The following is a 25,081-nucleotide window of genomic DNA, read 5'->3' as shown; positions in this document are numbered from 1 at the left end:
CAGGTCTCAAACCGTAGTCAACTATAAGGAAGTCCAGTGATGTAACCATTATGCCATCTGCTGTTCCCAAAGGCAAACTTTTGATTGACCAATCAAACTACTCCTCCATTAAGAAGCTCATGTCAGTAAATGGCAACTCTATTCACCTAGATAAAGCCCATAGCTTAGGAACCAGTCTTGATTCCTCTCTTTTACTCATGCCTTGTATCCTACATACCAGCAAGTCCTGTTTGCTCTGCCTTCAAAACACCTCTGGGATCGGACTCTTAAACATTTCCATCACCACCACCAGTCCAAGACAAAACCAACTTTTTCTTTTTCTTTTTTTTTTTTTTTTTTTGACAAAACCAACTTTTAACTTGGTCTGTTGCAGTAATCTCCTAACCAATCTCCCTAGTTCCATTTTTGCTTGATAATATTGATTTCTCCAAAGCAGCTGGGGACTTGGATTAAAGGTAAGTTGGGAGACTGGACAGTATCCCAGCAGTAAAATGCAACTCTTTTGCAAGGTTGACCAACATGAGAAAGTTCTGGATTCACATACAGAAACCTCCCTGATAAGTGAGGCACACGTGTACCTATGATCTGGAGCTGTCTGTGGATGGGGGTGGATCATAGCATCAAGACACTGTTGAGGATGCTGTCTCTTTGTCTATCTCTCTGTTTCTTTTGTTCGTGAAATAAACTTTAAATAGACAAATAAATAATAGGTGAATCTGTTAAAAATAATTTCAGTTACCTCCTCTCATGCTCAAAATAAACTCCAAACTCCTTACCGTGACCCACAACACCTGCCTACATCTCCAACCTTATCTACCACTATTTCCCTGTTAACTCTCTCTCTTTCTTTCTTTCTTTCTTTTTTTTATTTTTTATTTTTTTTGAGATATTTGCTATAGTGTGTGTGAACTCTCCAGAGAGACAGACAGAAAGCAAAAAATCTCCCCATAGGGGGGATGGCCACACCACAGTCCTTTCTCCTCCACTCTTCTCTTGGGATTGTGGGCACAAACATGCACCTGGCATGAGTTTCAAGCTGCCAGGTCTGGGACTCAAACCTCAGTCAGCCACATGGGAGTCCAACACCTTAGCCACCACACCTCCTGCCAGCCCCTCACTCTTTTCTTTTTCTTTTTTTTTTTTTTTTTTTTTGTCTCATTTACTGAGGCCTCTGCTGTTCAGGAAGGCCTTTTCCAAATCAACATATTATATTGCCCTCCCCTTTATAATTTTTTTTTTTTGAGAGAGAGATATTTTTGCTATAGGGTGCATGTGCTCGCTGGAGAAACAGAGACAGTGAGACAGAAAGCAAGAAATTACACACACCCCCAAGCAGAATAGCCATGCTACAATCCCCTCTCTCCATTCTCCTCTCAGGATTTTGGGCATGCATGCACATGTGCCGGGCGTGAGTTTTAAGCTGCCAGATCTGGGACTCAGACTGCAGCCAACCATGTGGGAGTCCAGCACTTTAACCACTGTACCACCTACTGGCTCCCCTTTATTATTATTCTTGTAAATAGTCTTATGAAGTAAAATTCATCCATTTCAAGTATATAATTCAATCATTTCTAGTGACTTTATTCAACGTTGCAAGTGTCACTTTAAGTCAGTTTTGAAATGTCTCATCCTTCCAGCACAATCTCTCTGCCCATTTGTATTAATTCCCCTTTCTACTCTGAGTTCCAAAATATAAAAGATAAATTTGTCTTTTCTGGACATTTCATATAGAGTTATATAATATTTGGTCTCTTGTATCTGGATTCTTTTTTTTTAAGAATTGCATTTTATTTAACTTTATTTATTTATTTGCTTGCTTATTTATTTTAATTTGACCAGAGAGGGACAGAGAGAGAGAGAGAGAGAGAGAGAGAGAGAGAAAGCAAGCCACCAGGTCCCAAACTCAAACCATGGTTGGCCATGTGAGAGTCCAGCTCCTTTAACCACCACGCCACCTGCCAGGCCCATATCTGGATTTGTTTACTTGACATATTTTTCATCCATGATATAGAATATGTCAATAGTTCCCTTTATGGCTAAATAGGATTGCATTGTATGGTTATTCAGTTTGTCTACATGCTCACTAGTTGGTGCACATTTAGGCTGTTTCTAGGTCTTCTCTGCTATAGAAAATGTTGCCTGGAACATTTATGTGTGTGGTTAAACCAACTTAAATTCCATACTCGCCTATTTGAATTCTTATGTACAAACTGCAACCCAACTTAGTACCTGAATAAACTAAAAACCTAACTGAGAAGAGCGCTCCCTTAACAAACAGCTGAGTCACAGCCCTGCACGGCAGCCATGCTCCAGTCAATCCCAGATGACTGGCTGTTCAAACAGGCAAACAAACATCAAGCTCTAACTAGCCCAGCTGTCCCTATACGTAACTTCTGCTTTCTGTGCATCACTTTCCTCTTTCTCCCCCCAAACCCTGTTCAGGACTATTTCATAAATTGTTCTCTGCTTGGATCAACTCTGATAAATTAAGTTTATCTATAAAGTTTTCTTTTTAGCAGTGTCTGCATGGATGTTTTTATTTCTTTTGGTTAGATAGTTAAAAGTTCAATTACTGGGTTATATGATAGTTTTGTGCTTAGCTTTTTGAAAAATTGTCCAACTGTTTTCAAAGTTGCTATACCATCTTGAGATTCTTGTTTCTCTGCATCCTTGCCAACATTTGTTAATGTCTGTTCTTATTTATTGTAAGTGATTCTAGTGTGTCTGAACTGGTATCTCATTGTGGTTGGTTGGTTTGATTTTGGTTTTTGTTTTTGTTTTTTTAATTATTTATTTAATTTTATCATTGTTATTATTATTTTTAATTTGACCAGAGAGAGAGAAGGAGAGGGAAAGCAAGAAAGCAAACTACCAAGTCTGGGACATGAACCGCATTCGGTCATGTGAGAATCCAGTGCCTTAATCACCATGCCACCTGCTGGTCCCAGGTTGGCTTGTTTTTAATTGCCAAAGAGTGTATGCACTAGCCTAACAGAGGGAGAAAGCACACCCCAGTGGGATGAAGTCCTGCCATCATCTCTTCTCCTCCATTTCTATATCCTGTTGGGATTTGGGGCACACATGTGATTGGAATGGTTTTCAAGCTGCTGGGTGGAGATTTGAACTGCAGTTATCCATGTGAAAGATAATTCCTTTTCCATTGGGCTACAAGACTGGCCCCTAGTTTATAGGAGTTTTTTAAAACATCATGTTTTTTTAATTTTATTTTTAAGTTTACTTCTTTCTTTCTCCCATGACAGAGAGAGAGAGAGAGATAGAGAGAAAAAGAGAGGGGAGCACCCCAACATGTCTTCACAGTGCAATCTACCAGAAACTTCCACCAGCCCCAGATTATGAGCACGTGAGCCTAGTGTGTTCAGGGAAGTATCTGGAAACCAGAACTTGAAACATGGGACAGCCTGGCACAGCGTTGCCTTACTACTGCTGCACTTCCCAGCCCCTCATTGTATTTAACTTCCTGTTCCTTCCTCTCTTACCTGCTACCTTCTAACTTTGATTGTGTTTGTGTGTGTGAGCCAATTTTTAATTTTTTCATTTCTTGCATTTGAAATACTCTTCCACGACATCCTTGGGTGAGGTTGCTTGCCATAGGCCTCAACTACTACACAGCTGCAACCAGCCACTTTACGGGATTTTCCCTCTCTGTCCATTTTACAGAGGCCTACCCATTCCCCTACTTTCTTCTCGTCATCAACCTTAATCAGATTGATTTGGTGTTCGGCACAAAGGGCCTCCGCCAACTGGACATGCACACTTTCATCACAGTTGGAGGCAAACACACACAACAGGTGAGTTTGGGGCTTGTCTAAGGCTTTGGCGGCTTTGCAAATTCCACATGCTAGGCCATCGTGGATGAGAGCTGTCTTCAGAACCTCTTCTAAAGCAGTATTTACGTCCATTACACCTCCAGCAGCAATGCCTTCCTTGGCCATGAGACTGGGTTATGGATGGAGCCGAATCTTTTTTTTTTTTTTTTTGGGGGGGTTTTTGTTCTATTTTTTTTGGAGAGGTTTTCGATCTAGGGCGCATGCGCTCGCCAGACAGACAAAGAGAGAGACAGAGAGACAGAAAGCGAGAAATCACCCCCCAGAGGGGATGGTCACACCGCAATCCCTTCTCCTCCATTCTCCTCTCAGGATCTTGGGCACGCACGCACACGCGCCCGGCATGAGTTTTAAGCCACTGGGTCTGGGACGCGAACTGCGTTCGACTACGTGGGAGTCCAGCGACATAGCCATTACGCTAACTGCTGGCTCCCGAGCCAAATCTTGAATGCATCTGAACCTCTACCTCCACACAAGTCCGCAGCAGTAAGGAGAGTAAAAATTTTCTGTTGAGCGGGTATTTTGAATTTAGAGAGTTTTGTTTTGTTTTAATTTCTAAAGAGGTTTTTGCCTTAGGGTGCATATGCTTGCTGGACAGAGAGACAGAGACAGTGAGAGGGAAAGATAAATCACCCTCCAGGGGATATAGCCACAATCCCTTCTCCCCAGATTTTGGACACCCACACACACATGCCCAGCGAGAGTTTCATGTCACCAGGTCCAGGACATGAACCACCACTGGCCATGTGGGAACCCAGTGATGTAACTGCTATGCCATCTGCTGGCCCCTAGACAGATTTTTTGCTATAGTGTGCATGTGCTTGCCAGAGACTCAGAGAGAGAGAGAGAGCAAGTGAGAAGAGAGAAGAGATTACAGTGTAGCCATCCCTCTGGGGGCTGATTTCTCACTTTTCATCTCTCCTCAAGTGCATGTACCCTACAGCAAAAAAATCTCCAAAAAATATATGAATAACGAAGAGAAGAAAAAGAAGAAAACAGTGAGTTAAAGTAAGCTTTCTCGAAGGAACGAGCAAACTCAGTATGGAAGCACAATAAAAGCCACATGAAAAGGAAGGGGTGCTCTGACTTAAAAATGAGAGAACAGAGGCCTGTTAATCCTGGACATTGAACCTAATTTAGGACAAAATTAACAGTCAGGCAAAAAATTAAAAACAGAGAAATTTCCATTTTAATAATCCAAAATTACCGTTAAACCAGGCAGATAGTCAATATTTGTTTTAAAAGTTGCCCTTAGAAACAAAACATAATGATGAAAACAGAGGTCTATTTACAGGAATAAAAGGCAACAGAAATCTAAGCCAAATCAAATGCAGGCAGAAGGCCCAGCACAGAATGAACAGCTTTCATGTCCCCACCTTAAAGGGGCAGCAGGTGGCATTATCTCTTCATCTCTACTCCTATTAGTGATCAACAGACTAGAAAGCAGCTTTTAAAAGTTAAGAGCACATTCTCCCCTTGCTTCTAAAACATGTGAGATGACAAACATGTATCTTTGCCATCACTGACCTAAATTAAGAAAGCACGGTATATTAAGTAAAAATAAAACAGAAGAAAATATGAACTGGCCAGGCGTTCTAGTGGTTAAGGAGGCTAGATCCCATGTCTGGCTGCATGGTAGAGGGTCTGACCCAGTGACTGAGAAAATATGTTGGGTGCATGTGTATGCATGCCCAAAATCCTGAGAGGAGAATGGAGAAGGGATTGTAGTGTGGCCTTCCCTTCTGGAGGATGATTTCTCACTTTCTCTCTCTCTCCCACTCTGGCCAGGACATGCATTCTGTAGCAAAACAAACAAACAAACAAACAAACAAACAAACAAAACCAACACAACAACAGAAGCAGAAAATAAGACACAGAGTAGTACACATACGTACTGACTTCTGTGTATGACTGGAGAAGAAACAGTAAGAATTTGCAGTACAGTACAGGGTCTTACAAGAACTCCTGATGTGAGTAAAAGTATTCTTTTTTATTATTATTATTATTTTTGGAGAGATTTTCGCTATAGGGCATGTGCGCTCGCCAGACAGACAGAGAGAGACATAGAGACAGAAAGCGAATCACCCCCCAGGGGGGATGACCACGCCGCAATCCCTTCTCCTCCATTCTCCTCTTGGGATCTTGGGCACGCACGCACACATGCCCGGTGTGAGTTTTAAGCCAAAGGGTCCGGGACGTGAACCACGGTCGACTACGTGGGAGTCCAGCGACATAGCCATTAAGCCAACTGCTGGTTCCCAAAGTATTCTTTTTAAAATCTCTTCCTAACAAGCTGTTCCTATATACAATTTTACCTCTAACTGGACCAATGATTTTTTGAAAAGAATTATTTTATTTATTAATTCGTTTGTTTTAATTTGATCAGAGAGAGGCAGAGGGAGAGAGAGGAAGTAAGAAAGCAAGCCACCAGATCTGGGATTTGAACCATGGTCGACCATGTGGTAGTGTCCAGCGCCTTAACTACCACACCACCTGCTGGTCCCCTGGACCAATGATGGATACATAGATTTTTTTCAGATTATAAACTCTTATCTCTCACAGTCTTCTACATGGAAGTTGCAAATTCTTCTTTCACTGGCTATGTTAAGATTATCTTTGTTGGGACCAGCAGATGGCATAATGGTTATGTTGCTGGACTCCCATGTAGTTGACTATAGTTCAAGTCTCAGCAGCTCATGCTTGGGGGCCAACAGATGGCGTGATGGTTAGGGCGCTGGACTCCCACATGGCCGACTGCAGATTGAGTCCTGGACCTGGCAACTTACTTTCTCACTTTCCCTTCTCTTTCACTCTGTCTATCTCTGGTCAAATTTAAATAAATAAATAAATGAATAAAATAATTATATATATATATATATACACACATATATATGTATATATAAAACACTCATGCTGGGTGCATGCGCTTGTGTACCTAAAATCCCAAGAGGAGAATGAAGGAGACAGGATTGTGGAGTGACCATCCCCCCTCCCGGGAGGGGTGATTTCTCACTTTCTGTCTCTCTGGCGAGAGCACACACCCAATAGCAAAAATCTCTCTCTAAAAAAAAAAAAAAAAAGATTATCTTTGTTAATTTATAAAATTGTTTGTTGCCTGATTTTTAACCAATGTTTTTCTTTAGAACTATACCTCACAGTAAAGAATGTCACAGACAATTCAGTACTTATTTGCAGAATAACCAGTGGAGCGATTTTGGAATGTTTACAACATAATGTTAAATGTTGAAAGTGATGAATATGTTTATATCCTTGATCTGTTTATTATACACCACATACATGCTTTTAAAGACCATTCTGTACCCTTTGAAGATGTGTAATAATATTTTAAAGAATTATTTAATTTTGGGAACCAGCTGTTAGCGTAATGGCTATGTCGCTGGACTCCCACATAGTCGACCGCGGTTTGTGTCCCGGATCCGGTGGCTAAAAACTCACGCCGGGTGCGTGTGCATCCCGAAAGGAGAATAGAGGAGAAGGGATTGCGGCGTGACCATCCCCTCTGGGGGGTGATTTCTTGCTCTCTGTCTCTATGTCTCTCTCTGTTGGTCTGGCGAGTGCACGTGCCCTATAGCAAAAACCTCTCCAAAAAAAAAAAATGGCAGCTGTCCATATTTAAAGAATTCTTTAATTTTCTTTATTCATTCATTTTATTTTAATTAACCAAAGAGAGACACCAAAAGAGAGAGAAGGAAAATGAGAAAGCAAGCCACCAGGTACGTGACAAAAAAAAAAAAAAGATTATCTTTGTTAATTTATAAAATTGTTTGTTGCCTGATTTTTAACCAATGTTTTTCTTTAGAACTATACCTCACAGTAAAGAATGTCACAGACAATTCAGTACTTATTTGCAGAATAACCAGTGGAGCGATTTTGGAATGTTTACAACATAATGTTAAATGTTGAAAGTGATGAATATGTTTATATCCTTGATCTGTTTATTATACACCACATACATGCTTTTAAAGACCATTCTGTACCCTTTGAAGATGTGTAATAATATTTTAAAGAATTATTTAATTTTGGGAACCAGCTGTTAGCGTAATGGCTATGTCGCTGGACTCCCACATAGTCGACCGCGGTTTGTGTCCCGGATCCGGTGGCTAAAAACTCACGCCGGGTGCGTGTGCATCCCGAAAGGAGAATAGAGGAGAAGGGATTGCGGCGTGACCATCCCCTCTGGGGGGTGATTTCTTGCTCTCTGTCTCTATGTCTCTCTCTGTTGGTCTGGCGAGTGCACGTGCCCTATAGCAAAAACCTCTCCAAAAAAAAAAAATGGCAGCTGTCCATATTTAAAGAATTCTTTAATTTTCTTTATTCATTCATTTTATTTTAATTAACCAAAGAGAGACACCAAAAGAGAGAGAAGGAAAATGAGAAAGCAAGCCACCAGGTACGTGACTCAAACCATGGTTGGCCATATAAGAGTGTCCAGTGCCTTAACCACCACACCACCTGCTGGTCCCAAGATGTGTAATAATTATATATAATTATTATATATACATTACAATAAATATTTAAAGAGAAAAAATATTTTGCATTTGTTTATAGTTGTATAAGTCCTAGAAAATGCAAAAGAAACTAATGAAAATATATGAATATGGGCCAGCAGGTGGCGTGATGGTTAAGGACACTGGACTCCCACATGGTTGACAGTGGTTTGAGTCCCAGACTAGGTGGCTTGCTTTCTCACTCACCCCCCAGCCCGGTCAAAATTTAAAATAAAGTTAAATAAATTAATTTTTTTAAAGTACATAAAAATAGGATGAGGAAGAAAGAGTACATGGGTACAAGATGGAGGCAAAACTTCTCACTATATATATTTTATGTCACTTTTTTTTTTTTGGAGAGATTTTTGCTAGAGCGCGCGTGCGCTCGCCAGACAGACAGACAGAGACATAGAGACAGAAAGCGAGAAATCACCCCCCCAGGGGGGATGGTCACGCCGCAACCCCTTCTCCTCCACTCTCTTCTCGGGATCTTGGGCATGCACGCACAAGCGCCCGGCGTGAGTTTTAAGCCACTGGGTCTGGGACGCGAACCGCGATCGACTACATGGGAGTCTAGCGACATAGCCATTACGCTAACTGCTGGTTCCCAAAACCAACTTTTAACTTGGTTGTTGCAGTAATCTCCTAACCAATCTCTCTACTTCCATTTTTGCTTGTACCTACTTTATATGGGCCTTATACAAGTTAATGGCTTTACAAATATATCTTAAACTTGTAGGGCGCTAGAGAGGCAGGACCACTATCATCCCCATATAGCATTTTCTTAGCTAAGAGTGTTATACAAAGAGATATTCAATAACTTGATTAAAGAGAAATGTCTACAAGCCATCTCATTAGACAAACACATGACATTGTACAAGTATCCAAAGGATGCATAGTTCTTCCTTCTAAACAAGCTCTCATACAAATAACAGATTCTAACAGACTGCCTAAAGGTCTAGGCAGTGGGTGAAGAGGTGGGTGAAGGTACAAAGAACTGATAAAAGGAGGTCAGCCACAGCTGAGCACTGGTCATGTAGAACTGCACATAGCAAGGTCCTGGGTTCATGTCCAAGCTCTCCTATAAATGTCAGGGGCATGTAAGAGCCATGATCCTGGCTAGCTAAAGCTATGAGTGGACTGCAGTGTGAAGACCCTGTTGGGGGAACCAGCAGTTAGCGTAATGGCTATGTCGCTGGACTCCCTCGTAGTCGACCGCAGTTCGCGTCCCAGACCTGGTGGCTTAAAACTCACGCCGGGCACGTGTGCGTGCGTGCCCAAGATCCCGAGAGGAGAGTGGAGGAGAAGGGATTGCGGCATGACCATCCCCCCTGGGGGTGATTTCTCGCTTTCTGTCTCTCTGTCTCTGTCTGTCTGGCGAGCGCACATGCCCTATAGCGAAAAACCTCTCCCCAAAAAAAGACCCTGTTGGAAGTGTCTCTCTATCTTCCCCTGCTTTCTGTCTCACTCATGGAGAGACAGAATAAATAAAATTTAAAAATTAAATAAAAAGATTTATAAGAAGACTAGTGACAGGGCCATTCCAGAATGCCTCTTCTTTGTGCTGTGATCAGCTATCATCCAAACAAAGGGAAGTTGAAATAGTTCTCAAAAGCTGACCTATCCAAAAACCTCTTTCATATTATACCACTAGCAAGTGAAATGTCACCTCTATCAGTTCACTGAGTACCATGCTTTCCCAAAAGGCACATAGGCCAGGGAGGGTAGTATGCTTTATGAACCTCCAACCAGCTGAAAGTAAGTTGATAAGCAAAGATAATTTAAGAGGGCAGTGAGCCAACAAAGGGTGATGCCTCAATGCAGCATCACAGGGAGTATCTGACTAAGCAAAAATGAAGAGAAAGACTGGAGCCCAGAAAGAAAGCAAAGAATTTGAGTACGAATCAACTCCACAAGTGTGTGTGGGGCTGACAAAAATTTAACCAGTAGTGGACTGACTGGCAGGGTATATGCTACTGGACTGTGAGAATGGAGTAAGGGAAAGTATGCTTATAGAAGTTAGAGGAACAAAATAAATGGGAAAATACCCCATGTATATGGATTGGGAGAATTAAAATTGTTAAAATGTCCATACTACCCAAAGCAATCCCCCAAAAATAGACAATGAGATTGCATCAAACCAAAAAGCTTCTGCACAGCAAAGGAAACAATTAATAGACAACCACAGATTGGAAAAAAAAATGTTTGCAAACCATATATTATATAAGGAGCTAATAACCAAAACATACAAGGAACTCAAACTAACACAAAGAAAACACATAGCCAAATCAAAAATCAGGCAAAGGATCCCCTGCAGGGATCCAGGAGGTGGCATGGTGGTTAAAGTGCTGGACTCCCATGTGGCCAACTATAGTTTGAGTCCCCGACAAGATGGCTTGAAATGCCAGGCATGTGTGCAAAATCCCAAGAATGGAAATGGGATTGTGGTATGGCCATCTACCTTGCCGGGTGATTGCCTACTTTTTCTCTCTCTGTTTCTCTGACAAGTGCATGCACCCTGTAGTAAATTTTTTTTAATGCAAATTATACGGGCCAGCAGGTGGCATAGTCCTTAAGGTGCTAGACTCCCACATGGCTGACCAGGTTTAAATCTCGGACCTAGTGGCTTCCTTTTTCACTTTCTCTCTCTGGTAAAATTTAAAATAAGATAAATTAAAAAATAATGGTTTTTTAAAAATGAAAATTATAGATTATCAAAAAGATAAAAGGAGGACCAGCAGTTAGCGTAATGGCTATGTACCTGGACTCCCACGTAGTCGACCGCAGTTCGAGTCCTGGACCTGGTGGCTTAAAACTCACGCCGGGCGCGTGTGCATGCGTGCCCAAGATCCCAAGAGGAGAATGGAGGAGAAGGGATTGCAGCATGACCATCCCCCCTGGGGGGTGATGTCTCACTTTCTGTCTCTCTGTCGCTGTCTGTCTGGCGCACACGCCCTATAGCAAAAACCTCTCAAAAAAAAAAAAAAGAAAAGAAAAAAGATAAAAGGAAGTAAGTGTTGGTGAAGATGTAAAAAGGGAATCGTTATGCACTATTGTCGATACTGTAAACTAATACAGCTATTTTGGAACAATATAAAGGTTCTTTGAAAAACTAAAAACAGGACTAGCTATAATCTAGCAGGCATACTATTGGGTATATATCAAAAGGGACTGAAATAAATATGCCCAAGGGATGAGTGCACTTCTATGTTTATTGCAGCATTATCCACCAAAGCCAACGTGTGAAAACACTTCAGCACCCATCAACAGATGAATAGATTAAAACTGTGGTACATATACACAATGGAATATTATTTGGGCTTCGTTTTTTTTTAAAGATTATTGCTATAGGATGCATGTGCTCACCGGAGAAACAGAGACAGTGAGATGGAAAATGAGAAAGCACCCCCCAGGGGGATGGCCATGCCAAAATCCCTTCTCCATTCTCTTGGGATTTTGGGTATGCACGCATATGTGCCTGGTGTGAGTTTTAAGCTGCCGCGTCCAGTACTCAAACCAGTCAACTACATGGGAGTCCAGCAATGAAACCATTACACCGTCTGCAGGCCCCTATTTTGTCTTTTTTTTAAAAAAAAAGGAAACTGGGCTAGCCAGTGACATGGTGGTTAAGGCAGCTGAATACCATATAGTTAACTGTACAGTTCCAGTCCCTGACCCAACAGCTTAAAACACTGGGCCCAAAATCCTGAAAGGAAAAGAGTAGGTATTGAGGCATGATCATCTCCCATGGGGGGAAGGAAGATGCTTTCTTAGTTTTTTCCTCTTTGTCTCTGCTCTGGTGAGGACAGGTACCCTCTAGCAAATTAACAAAACAGGAAACTGAGGTCGGCTTGTAACACAGTGGTTATGCATTTAAAGCTTAACACCACATGGCCGACCTGGGTTCAAATCCCTGCCTAAGTGGCTCAAGGGTAATCTGGGCACATGTGCATGCGTGCCCTAAATACTGATGGGCTGGAGAAAAGGAGGAAGGATTGCAGTGTGGTTGTGCCCCATTGAGGGATGCTTCCTTTCTCCCTCTATGATGGCACATATGCCCCCTGACAATTACAAAAAGAAAAAAACAAGAAACTGTTCTTTGCAACAACATGGGTAAACCTAGAGGACATTATACACTCACTGTATTATGTGAAATAAGCCAGGCACAGAGAGATGAATACTGTTACGGTTTCACCTACATGTGGAATCTACACAAGTTGAACTAAGAATTAAGAGCATGGAATGGGACACCAGCCTGTGGCACATGGTTAAGGCACTGGACTCCCACATGGCCAACTATAGTCCAAGTACCGGACCTGGTGGCTTGAAACTGATGTGTGCCCAAAATCCCAAAAGGAGAATGGAGAAGGGTTTGCCAAGTGGCCATCTCCCCTGGGGTGGTGGTGATTTCTTCCTTTCTGTTTCTCCAGCAAGTGCACATGCCTTATAGCAAAAATATTTTAAAATGTTAAAAAGAGTAGAATAGTATTTACCAGAGGTTACAAGAGATTGGGGATGAGAGTGAGGGAGAAGGAAAAATTAGACATCAGCCAACAGGTAAAGTTCAAAAGAGTAAGTTCTAGAATTCTATTTCATATGCCCAGTGTGTTTTTCAAACCTCTGGGTCTGGATCTCAAACCATATGCAGTCAGCCATGTGGGGTCATTGCCTTAACCACTATGCCATCAGTCGGCCCTCTAGTATTCTACTTCACAGCACAGTGACTACAGTTAATAATGCTTACTTCAAAATAGCTACAAGATTTTTAAATGTTCTTACCACCAGAATAACAACTACTTGAGGTGTTGGGAATACTAAATAGCTTGATTTGATCATTCACGGTGTATACTTATTTGTATCAGAATGTTACCTTATACCCATATATAATGAATTATTTGTCAGTTAAACCTAAAACTTACAAATCAGTACAATGTTGATGACACAGAATGTGAGATCACCCATTTGGTGCGTGAGGAGGCAGATAGAGACAAGCAATCTGAGGGAAGCGGCCATCAAGGGTGAGAAGTTAGCCCTTCCTTCCTTCCTACTGTCATCTTGTTACGTCTTTCCCCTCGTTCCATTACTTTGCCTTTTCTCCATCCTTTGCTGCATGAACATACCGCCTTGTCTCAGTTCTTCGCTATCCAGGTCACATGTGATCTCATAGCCTTTCATGCCAGTCATGGCCTGTGCCCAGGTCTCATCCCAAATAGCAGAAAAAAATAAAATTTCATCTTTTTCTTTATTCTCAAAACATGGTGTTAGATAGAACCCAGTAGCAGTCGGGGGGAGGGTCCTTATTTGGTCTCTAGTGACTTAAGTGGGGCAGAACTAAGTCCATGGAATGTGAGAATTTAGAACCTATACAAGTTGAACTCGGAGGTAGAGAGTAGAATAATCATTACCAGAGACAGGGGTAGGAAAAGAAAGGGGAGACATTGGTCAAAAGGAACAAAGTTGCATTGGATAGGAGGGACAAGTTCTTGAAAAAGCTAGTGGTGGTTACTGGTGAAATCCTGGCATATCCACCGCGACGATGTGACAGGGCATGAGCTCCAGCTCTTGGGGAAGAATGATGGCAGGGACTGCATTGAAAAGGCAAGTGAGCAAAAGACCTGGCTCCAAAAGTGCCTAGTGGGAGAAAGTGGGGAAGGTCAGGATAAGGATCTTCCTCTCCTTTTGCTACCTTAGGGCAGAGGCACGTGACTCCAGGAAAGGGCCAAAGTATGTAGGCAGCAGCTACGCGTGGGGAGTAGAGATACGCCAGCTGCTCCAGGCTGGCTAGCTGGCCTTGTCAGGGAGCGGAATGCTAGCCATAAGGATGGAGACGAACTGTTCCAGCTTCTGCGCTGCTCGTTTCCCGCTCTGCAGCACTTCCTCATGATTGGCCTTCTCCAGGCTTTCATAATCCATGATGACTTTGTTCGTGATGAGGGAGAAACCAAACACTCGAAGTCCACAGTGCCGTGCAACTATAACTTCTGGTACTGTGCTCATGCCTGAGGGTGCCAAGGAAGGAAACAAACGAAATGACCTAATGACGCTTTTCCTCATTCTTCAGGCTCATATTCAGTCATAACCTCGTGAGAATTTACAGCCTCAGAACAACACCCAAAGGAGCCAGTAGCACTGGCTTCCAGCTCTGCCGTCCAGTATGCTATGGCAGCACAGCAAGTGGGCCTGTTTGTGCTCATTTTGTTTCTTTTGAGTGTTTAATTTGCTATAGGGCATGTACACTTGCACCTTGCTCCAGGGTGGGAGGGAATGGTCACATTGCAAGCCCGTCCCCTTCCTTCTCCTCTCAGAATTTTGGACATGCACAGGGGTCCAGAGTGTTTTTCAAGCCACTAGGTCTGGGACTCAAACCTGAACCTCAGTCGGCCATATGGGATCCAGCCACCTTAACCACCATACCACCTGCTGGTCCTCAAGTTAGTTCTAATGGCATAGTTCCAACTTCCAGGCAGTTCTACCTATCCAGTCACAGAAGGTGGCTATAGAGATATTTATTAGAATAATCCTTAGAGGGGCTAGCAGATGGCATGGTAGTTAAGGCATTGGACTCCCACACTGGTCAACCACGGTTCAAGTCCCAGACTTGGTGGTTTGCTTTCTCATTTTCCCTCTCTTTGTCTCTTAAGGTCACTGTATGTGTCCTACAGCAAATTTTAAAATAATAGTAAATCAAATTAAATAAAGTATTTTTTTTTAAAAAAAAGAATAATCCTTAGAAACAGTCATCAGAATTTATAGCTATTAAGCCCTCTGTGCTTGGTGGGGAGTTCTGATGCTCCAACACACCAAACCTCAGCACTTTGTCTTTCTGAAAGTCAGGTTAACTCACCCGTCCCTCAAATGAAACCCTCTATCCATTAGGTTCGTAATCTACTTTTTTCCATTCCTATTTTATCAGATCCCTGCCTCAAGATTCTGGCCAAATTTTTCTTACCCACAGCATCCGCCCCCAGCATGTGCAGCAGACGAGACTCTGCCACGGTCTCAAAGCTGGGGCCTGCCAGCATCACGTAGGTGCCTTCCTGAAGCTCTCGCTGCTCCCCCATCTGTTTCCAGGTACTGTGAGCCTTCTGCCTCATACTCCGGTCATAGGCATCAGACATGGCAGGGAAACGAACTCCAAACCTAGGGCACAGGTTTTATTATCTCAGAGAAATGGAAGTAAATGAACTCCTTTCTCAACTCTTGGACAAGTCCTTAAACCCTACCCATTTAAAAACAAAGGAGCAAGACACACACCTTTCATCATTGGGCCCTTTAAGAGGGTTCTGGCCAGAGAATCCTGGTAGGTTGATGTGATCACGGATCAGCATGATATCCCCAACCTCAAACTTGGGGTTGAGCCCTCCAGCTGCATTGGTGACCACCAGGGTATCCACACCCAAGAGCTGGAAAACCCTCACAGGAAATGTCACCTTAAAACCAAAAGATAAAAAGTTTCTCAAAATTTCATCAGTCAACCTAGGCAGATATGCATGAGACTCATGAAAGAGGAAGGAGGGTATCAAAATCTATTTAGCAGATGGCTAGGCAATAGCATAGGATGGATAGTTCTCACCCCCTTCTTCCAGACCCAACCAGGTTCTGCCCTAATTTACCTTCCAGAGTGGGTATCCTTCATACATGTGGAACCTGCCCTGCATCATCACACAGGCTCTACCACTCAGGATCCCAAACACCAGTCGGCCAGCATGGCCCGGCACTGCATACAAACAAGAAAGGGAAATGCGTGGGATTAGGCTTTCATGCAGTTCATAACCATTGGGCCCACACTATGAGCCACTCACTGTGCTCAACACAAAAAGGATAATGAGACGGATGAAGACATGCTCTCTGCTTCCCAGCAGTTTATGTCTGGTGGGAAATACACATTAAACCTCATTATACAAATACAAGCTAAGATTAGAGCTATAAAGGGTAAGGATGTCAATGTGAATGTCTATCAAAGGAACAAGGAAAGGCTTTTTTTTTAAGAGAGATTTTTGCTATAGAGCACATGTGCTTGCTGGAGAGACAGAAAGTGAGAAATCACTTCCTGTAATCCCCTCTCCTCCATTCTCCTCGAGATTTTGGGCACAGTCAATGACTTAATGATTCTTCCTCACTCTTTAGCATTCACGCCCATTGTGAGGTTTAAGGTTCAGGATTTGACTAGCCATCATGTGGAAGTCTAGTGACATAACCGTTATGCCATCCGCTGATCCCAAAGAAAATACTTTTTAAAGAAATTTCAAAGAATGAGAAAGTCACACTGCAAGAAAATAAAATTGAATAATAAAAAAAATACAATCATACACCTCTTCCAAAACTTTCAAAATTCTCTAAATATGTGTTCTTATATATTGCCCTAAAAGGGACTGAACTATATGCTGTCACTTCAGCAGGGAGGAGCTCGTGGTATATTTGGCTTCATAAAGGTGAGGCTATTGAAGGGGGAAAGGGACTGAATTTGGACCCATGCAAGTCTCTGTCCTTGTGAAACACAACAGTCCCATGGGAATACTTGCAGGAGCATGCAGGGACACAGAAATGCAAAGATAACTCCCCATAGACATAACGGCCATTATTACCATTTCCCTTATCTTGCAAGTCTCCTTGAAGGGCTGACCGATCTATCCTTTAGGAAACAAATGGTCTGGGAGAGGGACCAAAACCAAGTTGAGGGATACTCACAGATAGAGGACTTTATTTAAAAAACACAAAACTACCACACAGAAAAACCCAAGTGGAAGAAAAAAAAATTGATAAGTTTAAACATTAACCCACTTATCACTTAGTGTAAGAGGAGCGGCAACGGCCGGTGTCACTATCTCCCTCAGAGAAATGTACCTACTTTTTAGTATTTTCTTATCCAACCATTCCTGCACCCGCCCTGCTCTAAAGGGTTTTTAAAATATCAAAATTGGGGATGGCAGGTGGTATAGTAGTTAAGATGCTGGACTCCCACTCGGCTGACTGCGGTTCAAGCGCCAGACCTGGTGGCTCAAAACTCACGCCAGGTGTGTATGCACATGTGCCCACAATCTCGAGAAGAGAATGGTGTGGCTATCCTCCCGGGGGGTCATTTTTTGTTTTCTGTCTCTACATATGCTCTATAGCAAAAATCTCTTTTAAAAAAAAAATGTTGGGGCCGGCAGGTGGCATGGTGGTTAAAAGCATTGAACTCCCACATGGCCAACTACGGTTGGAGTCCTGGACATAGTGGCTTGCTTTTCCACTTTCTCTCTCTCACGCTATACCTCTCTGGTCTAATTAAAATAGATAAATTATTTATGTTAAATAAAATAACAAAAATCAAAATATTACAAATATCTAAATATAAAAAATGTTGCTCTTGGGGCCAGAAGGTGGTGTAATGATTACGATACTGGACTTCCACATGGTCAACTGCAGTTCAATTTCCAGACCTGGAGGCTTGAAACTCATGCCAGGCATGTGTGTGCATGCCCAAGATCCCGAGGGGAGAATGGAGAAGGGATTGCAGCGTGGCCATTCCTTCTGTGGGGTGATTTCTTGCTTTCTGTCTATGTAAGTATATGCGCCCTATTGCAAAACCTCTTCAAAAAAATAAATAAATAAAAGAATTAACTATCAAGGGGGCCTGCAAGTGGTGTGGTGGTTAAGGCACTAGACACTCCTACATGGCCAACCATAGTTCAAGTCCCGGACCTGCTGGCTTGCTTTCCCAGTTTCCCTCTCTCTCTACCTCTCTGGTCAAATTAAAATAAATAAATGAATAAATAGAATTAAATAATTTTTTAAAAAAGAATTAACTATCAAATAATTAACTTATTTTGGTTTATTTTTCTATTTTAAATTTAAAAATACATAAACGAAACCAAAGGAAGTTAATTATTTGATAAATGAATAAATAAATCATGTCTTCTACTTTATCTCATTTCACCAAACCCTTTCCTAAGCCTTTTTATGTCATGTGCATGCACATGAGAGAGAGGGTATGTGCATGCATGTGACAGAGACAGAGTAAGAGACTCCTCCAACGGGCATGGTCACATCACAATTCCTTCTCCTCCAATTCGATATCCTGTCAGGACTCTGGGCATTCATACATACCATGTCTTTCATGCTGCTGGGGTAAAACCCTGGTCTGTCACGTGGGATCTGGCCCCCTTTCCTTTCAACATTTCAGATTTAGAGCTTTTCAGATGCTATTAGAATGCTGGATAGGCTATACTAAGACCCCTCTGTACTCTACCAGACATATGTGACATCTGCCCTTTACCCTTGCCAAAGGGTCTATGTGAAACAGGTCTACGTATTCATGTAGTAGTTATGTACGTGTCTGCAAGAACTCGGTAGTCTGTGTGTTCATTTGTTGCTATGTGCCAGTACATGTCTTATTCTGAGCCTACCGCTGAGGGTAAGAGGGATAGGAAATGGAAGAAAGACAATGGACAAAAGTCTCACATTGTCACAGGGTTAGCAGGTGGTATGGTGGTTAAGACGCTGGAATTCCCACATGACTGACAGCAGTTCAAGTCCCAGACCTGTCAGCTTGCTTTCTCTCTGTCTCTCTCACTCACTCTCTGTCTTTCTCTGCCAAAACTCATTTAAAAAATAAATAAATCTCGGGCCCAGCAGTTAGCGTAATAGCTATGTCGCTAGACTCCCATGTAGTTGACCGCGGTTCACGTCCTGGCCCCGGTGGCTTAAAACTCACACCGGGTGCACGTGCGTGCGTGCCCAAGATCCCGTGAGGAGAATGGAGGAGAAGGGATTGCGGCATGGCCATCCCCCGTGGGGGGTGATTTCTCGCTTTCTGTCTCTCTCTCTGTCTGTTTGGCGAGCACATGTGCCCTATAGCAAAAACCTCTCCAAAAAAGAAAAAAAAAGGTAAATATAAATAAATAAATCTTAAAAAAAAAAAAAAAAAAAGAAGAAGAAGCCTCACATTGTCTTGAGAGGGCACATATTTTTTCCATTTAAGCTGCAGGCTGGAGGAAATGAGAGGGGATTAAGTGTATGATGGTATGCAGGGGGCGTGGTTGCACCCGCCCTATCCAACAATCAATGGAGACTGGAGGATTGATGCATAGGATGAGATGCATGCTAGGGGAGAGTAGAGCTTTAAGGAGTTCAGACTCAGTAAAACCTAGGAAAGACTGACTTCATAGTCCCACTGATGAGCACACATCCTATTATGAAATTTCTACTAGGGGACTTTCCTACCCAAGTTATTTTGGTTTGTGGTATGCTTTTCCCCTCTCTTACATTTGTCTGGTGTACACTAGGTCCAAGAGTAGAAACACTGACCTCCCTGTGGTCCACAGAATCCCATCAATATCCCTCAGTCCCATCCCCACTTCCCCCTGCCAGTACCTGTACTTTGTGGAAAATTAGGTATCTCACTGTAGTCAAAGGCCTGAGTGTCCGTTAATCTATTAGCCAGACCTCCTAACCCAGAACCACAGATCACTGCTACTTGAGGTCGGTGCTTGGTGTGAGATAGAAGCCATTCTGCAGTGCACTTATAATCTTCATACGTGAATCTAGAAAGGGAAACAAAACTGAAAGTGAGTTCTGCATCCATTCTAAGGGCATTTTAAATGACTTTCAGTGTAGAAAGGCTGGCAGGTATATAGAGGCATGGGAGAAGGCCATGCTTTGCTACCCACTCAGTCCCCCCAGCACCTTTCTGAATCAGGCCTACAGAAGACCGAAATGAAACTCCATTCCAGAGCCAGGCAGATGTTAACAAAGTCCATGTTTTAAGTAACAGCCCCAACTCCAGTGCTCATCCTGTTGCTATCAGGTTTAACACCTCTCCTTATGACAAAGATTCAGACAGAAAGGGACCGTAGAGTCTACAGAGAAGGGCAATAAATAATCAAATCAAGGAGGATGAAAGGGCTGAGCTTGAGGAGGGAGGCTGGGAGGATGATACTCAAAAAGGGTTAAGACTTCCAAGAAAAGTGACAAACCAAATACCACACTCCTAAGGACTTTAAAATGTAATTATGATCACTTATTTTGAGGACAATTTCCTTTGGGATCCTCATTCTCTAGCTCCTTCCTCACTTCCAGACACTAAGGCCTAATTTTTTTTTAAATTTGCAATAGGGTGTATGTGCTTTCCAGGAAGTATGAGTGAGAGGAGGAAAAAGTGAGAAAACACCCCCAAGCAGGATGGCTACACCACAATCCCTTCTTTATTCTCCAGGAGACACACTCGTAAGAACACGAGAACATGAGCCCTCTGGAGAAATGTTTAAAAAAAAAAAAAAATGCTAGTTTTAGGAATTTCTGTTCTAGAGGGAAACAGAATCAAATCTGGGTTCTAGTTCCATTTGTCCTTTCAGGCAAGTAATTTGTGTTTTAACTTCTTTCCTCGGGTAGAAAGCAGAAGGTAGCAGAAGCCTATCTTAAAGGCCCAATTTGATAATGAATAAAAAACTCACTAACAAGTACCAAGGGCCTTTGGATCTGTAATTAAATGTTTCTCCTGCTTTCCTTGCCTTCGTCCCCTTCCTGCCTCCTCCCACCTCCGTGTCTGCTCCCATTTTCTCTTCTCTTCACCAAGGCTCTTTGCCCTTCAGGGACTGAGGCCATAGACATCTCCAGAACCCTGACACTAGTAAAAATCAAACCAGAACTTTTCTTACAGTTTCAAGTCCAATTCTCTCTCACCCACCTGGAAAGACCAAAGATTGCCTTCAGAGGTAGAACTGAGGTGCGACAGAGCTAAACACAACAAAGTAAGTCTTCGAAGGAAATTTCTTTAGCAGCAGAGCCTGGGAAACCAGAGATGACTCCACAATACACCATGCTAACCCGGTAAGGAAGAGGGTAGGGTGAGCACAGAGCCACAGGATGAACAGAAGCAATGAAGCTGGGGAAAAGTTCATCAAATAGCATCCCCAGGAAATGCAAAGGAAATGAAAGAAATGTGACGCCATGGCCACTTCCTTTTAATACCTCTAGCTAGTGTCCACCTGTGGCTGTGGGGTTTCCTTATTGGCTATTAGTCCCCAAGAACACCCGATCCCTGGGCATCCCAAAGCATTTGGGACCTTTAGTGCTGGTAACTGGGCCGTGAATTCCAGGACCAAAGGAGAGAGAAGGGTTTTCAAAGCTGTGGGGTGGAGAGAGTGGGTAAAGGTCTGTTGTTCAGTTCATTGAATAAGGATTTTCTTTTCTTGGAGACCCCTTTCCCAACTGATTAATCCAATTTGGCAGGAAGGACGGAGCCAGTCAAGGGGGTGAGCAAGCTTTTCTCTAAAAGAGGAGAGATCCGGAATTGGGCACCGAAAGTCAATCGTGGCTTTATCTAGACTCTAGAATAGGCATTTGTGAGGAGCACATGGGTTAGGGGGAACTATTCCCTGGTATTAGGGGGAGGGGTATGGATCCCTCTCCACCAGCACCCCTAACTCACACAGAAATACAAACAACGGTTCCTTTTATGAGTAGCCTACACTGCACTAACCTGTCCCCTCCCTGCGCGGGTGGCGCCACCGCAGCTGAATTCCCGCGCGCCCCAGCCTGAGCTGGCTGCCCCAAGACTCTGCCGCCTTGCTCCTGACACCAGGCTCTGTGCCAGGCCTCCCTGCGTCTCCAGGGCACTTGCTCCTTCGCCCGGGTCCCTTGGGGCCCAGTGTGCCAAGTTCCAAGGTCTCAATGACTGCTATCCTCTCCTCCTCAGGGCTCTCGGGGGTTCCCCGACCCGGTGCCCGACTCACTCGTTTTCCATGGTCCGGCCGACGCCCTCCGGGTGAGCCTCCTCTTTGCTCTGATCCGCTATGCTGAAGCGAGCAGAGCGACGCTGCCCTCGCCTGGCCTGGCCAGCACTAACTGCACCGCTCTCGCAGCGCTGGCTTATATCCACAACCCGGGAGTCCCCAGCCAATGGCAACCGAGCACGCGGGCCGGCCGGTCTCCATGGTGATCCACCCTGAATCAAGCGCCAGAGGCTGGGTTGTAAATCTAATCAGTGTTCTTCCAAGCCCCGACCCTCTCTCCCCTTCGGGGCAGCCAGTATTTAATCCATGCACCCATTACAGTCCGTAGGGCCGGATTTTCCCGCAAGGAGGCCCATGCGGAAGAGGGCTAGAAGCCGGAGGGGAGCCTCTGAACTGCCTGCAACTCTATTGGGAGCTGTGTTCACAGGAAACCTTGAGATTGGAAAAAATAACATTCCAACCTTGCTTAGATCGCACAACGCCAGAATGAAATAAGGTGAACCAGAATCTTAGTAATGTCCTGGACAAGCAAAACAGGGTTGACCCGGGCAAAGGGCTGACTCGGAATTTACAGGGTGTGGGAAAACACGTCCAGGCCCAGATGGAGAGAAGAAAAGTTCTAGAGCAAGAATTCACCGGTGGGTCCTAGAAAGAGTGGCAACGGGAAAGGGCGGCTGGAGAGGCAGATAATCCCTTGATTTACACAGTAGTGGATCCAAATAATTCAGATCACTAGAGAAAGACTCCTCCCAAGATGAAAATCCCTGTACCAGAATTACACAATTCAACGACTTGGGAAGAATTTTGCTATTTCTTCTCCCCACATTCATGAATTTAATCAACCTCACATTAAATCCTAAGCCGATAGCCCTCGCTCAGCTATTAAATTCTCCACCTGTTCCCTCTCCTAAACTAATCTTTTCTCATTATTTAACCCACCACTGTGTCCCAAAGCACTGTTTCCCAACTCCGTTTTTCTCATTCACTTAACAAAATACTTAACTGAGTACCAGGACCATTCTAGTGCTTAGGATGCAAAGTAAAAACAATAACTCTAAATGAAAAAAAAATACATGTAGAGAACAAATAAATGGTTTATCTAGCATCGTTATTGGTATCATTGTACTATTTATTACTATTTTATTACTTATCCAGTAATTTTAGTAAAGGCGACAATAGGTTGATCTTAGTTTTACTTCAGTAATGAGATCATAAAGATTTGAAATAGCACAAGCATTATTTTAAATGATGGATAAGCTCAGTTATAAGTAAAATTCAGCCCAAGAAAATATCAATATTTGATTGCTGAACTTTTTTTTTCTTTTTTTAAAGTTTGCTAGGATGTGTGTGCTCACCAGAGACAGAGAGACTGTGAAAGAGAAAGTAAGAATAAACCCCTAGGAGAGATGACCACACCATAATCCCTTTTCCTCCTTTCTCCTCTCAAGATTTTGGGCGTGTACGCACATGGGCTTTGCTTGTTTTTCAAGACACAGGGTTTGGGGGACCAGCAGTTAGTGTAATGGCTATGTCGCTGAACTCCCATGTAGTCAGCCGCGTTCGAGTCCTGGACCCGGTGGCTTAAACTCACACAGGGCGTGTGTGCGTGCGTGCCCAAGATCCTGAGAGGAGAATGGAGAAGAAGGGATTGCAGCATGGCTATCCCCCCTAGGCTGTGATTTCTCACTTTCTATCTCTCTGTCTCCCTCTGTCTTTCTGGCAAGCGCACAGGCACCACCCACCTTGTGTTTTGGCAACACCCAAGGAAAAAAAAAAAAAAAAAAAAAAAAAAAAAAAGACACAGAGTTTGGGACTCAAACCTGCTGAGGGCTTTTAAAAATACTAATACGTGGGACCAGCAGATGGCATAATAGCTATGTCACTGGACTCCCATGTAGTTGGCCACGGTTCGAGTCCCTGACCCAGTGGCTTAAACTCAGGCTGAGTACATGCCCAAGATCCCAGGAGGAGAATGGAGGAGAAGAGATTGTGGCATGGCCATCCCCCCTGGGGGGTGATTTCTTGCTTTCAGTCTCTGTCTCTCTCTGTCTTTCTGGCGAGCGCACGCACCCTATAGCAAAATCCTCTCCAAACTTTTAAATAAATAAGTAAATAAATAAATAAAAATACTAAAACCAAATCTAATTCAGCTTACACAAAAGACTAGACCAGGACATAATTATATCTATGGAAATTTAAAACTAATTAGTAACTGTTCATGGACTCTAAAAGAAGGCAATCTGCAATATCAATACGAAAGGAAAATGAAGGGACAAGGTAGAACCTCTATTATTTCTTCAGCATCAAAGAGGAGAACTGCGGCATATATATGTATACATATATATTCCATTTCACCAGAGAAATATATTGCTATGTGATGGGCAGTGACAGTTTACCAGACCACACCTTAGCTAGGGTGGCATAACTTTTAGAACGTCATGACATACTTTACTCTGATTCACATTCAGCAGCCAGTCTTTTGCATAATCACTTAGACCCCCCAATCTCTTAAATCCTAGATTTACTAATGCCCCTGAGAAAGGCTTGCTGTGGCCCAGACCACACCTTTACGTTATGGTCTATCAAGAGTGCACAGGCGCCAGGTTGCACTAAACTCCATCTTGGTCCTGTTCCATGCTCGTCCTTGGTAATCCATCTTTACATCTGTTACTGCTTTCCTCAGAATTTGTTTTAAGAATTATTTTATTTCATTTATTATCATTATTATTTGTTTAATTTGACCAGAGAGAGACAGAGAGAAAAGGAAAGTAGAAAAGCAAGCCTCCAGCTCCAGTACTCGAACCATGGTTGGTCACATGGGAGTCCAGCAGTCCAACCACCACACCATCTGCTGGCTCCCCCTAGGAATTTTTGACCGCTAAAGTGTACTGATTCAGGTGCTTTGTGATCTCAAATACTTAATGATTAGATATATGAAATGCTTATTAAATGTTTATTATTTTTTTCCAGGCCATCTCAAACCAAACCCTATACTCTATTCCTTTATGACCAT

General features: G+C 43.1%; 1 protein-coding gene and 1 pseudogene across 1 annotated transcript; both read right to left on the bottom strand.

Moving 5' to 3' along the window:
- Positions 1-3,494: 3,494 nt before the first annotated feature.
- Positions 3,495-3,953, bottom strand: LOC102476582 (40S ribosomal protein S12 pseudogene; annotated as a pseudogene).
- Positions 3,954-13,576: 9,623 nt separating this feature from the next.
- On the bottom strand, positions 13,577-22,210 carry PNP (purine nucleoside phosphorylase). Its single transcript, XM_006163075.2, has 6 exons — positions 22,069-22,210; positions 19,709-19,878; positions 15,967-16,070; positions 15,608-15,783; positions 15,303-15,493; positions 13,577-14,352 (listed from the first exon to the last, which is right to left on the bottom strand). The coding sequence occupies exons 1-6, from the start codon at positions 22,077-22,079 to the stop codon at positions 14,135-14,137; spliced, it is 870 nt and encodes a 289-aa protein (XP_006163137.1). The 5' UTR covers positions 22,080-22,210; the 3' UTR covers positions 13,577-14,134.
- Positions 22,211-25,081: the final 2,871 nt, after the last annotated feature.

This window comes from Tupaia chinensis, unplaced genomic scaffold, assembly GCF_000334495.1.
Source record: "Tupaia chinensis unplaced genomic scaffold, TupChi_1.0 Scaffold141372_1, whole genome shotgun sequence".
NCBI lineage: Eukaryota > Metazoa > Chordata > Mammalia > Scandentia > Tupaiidae > Tupaia > Tupaia belangeri.
The sequence above is the reverse complement of the archived record's forward strand: the minus strand, read 5'-3'. Positions and strand labels throughout refer to the sequence as shown.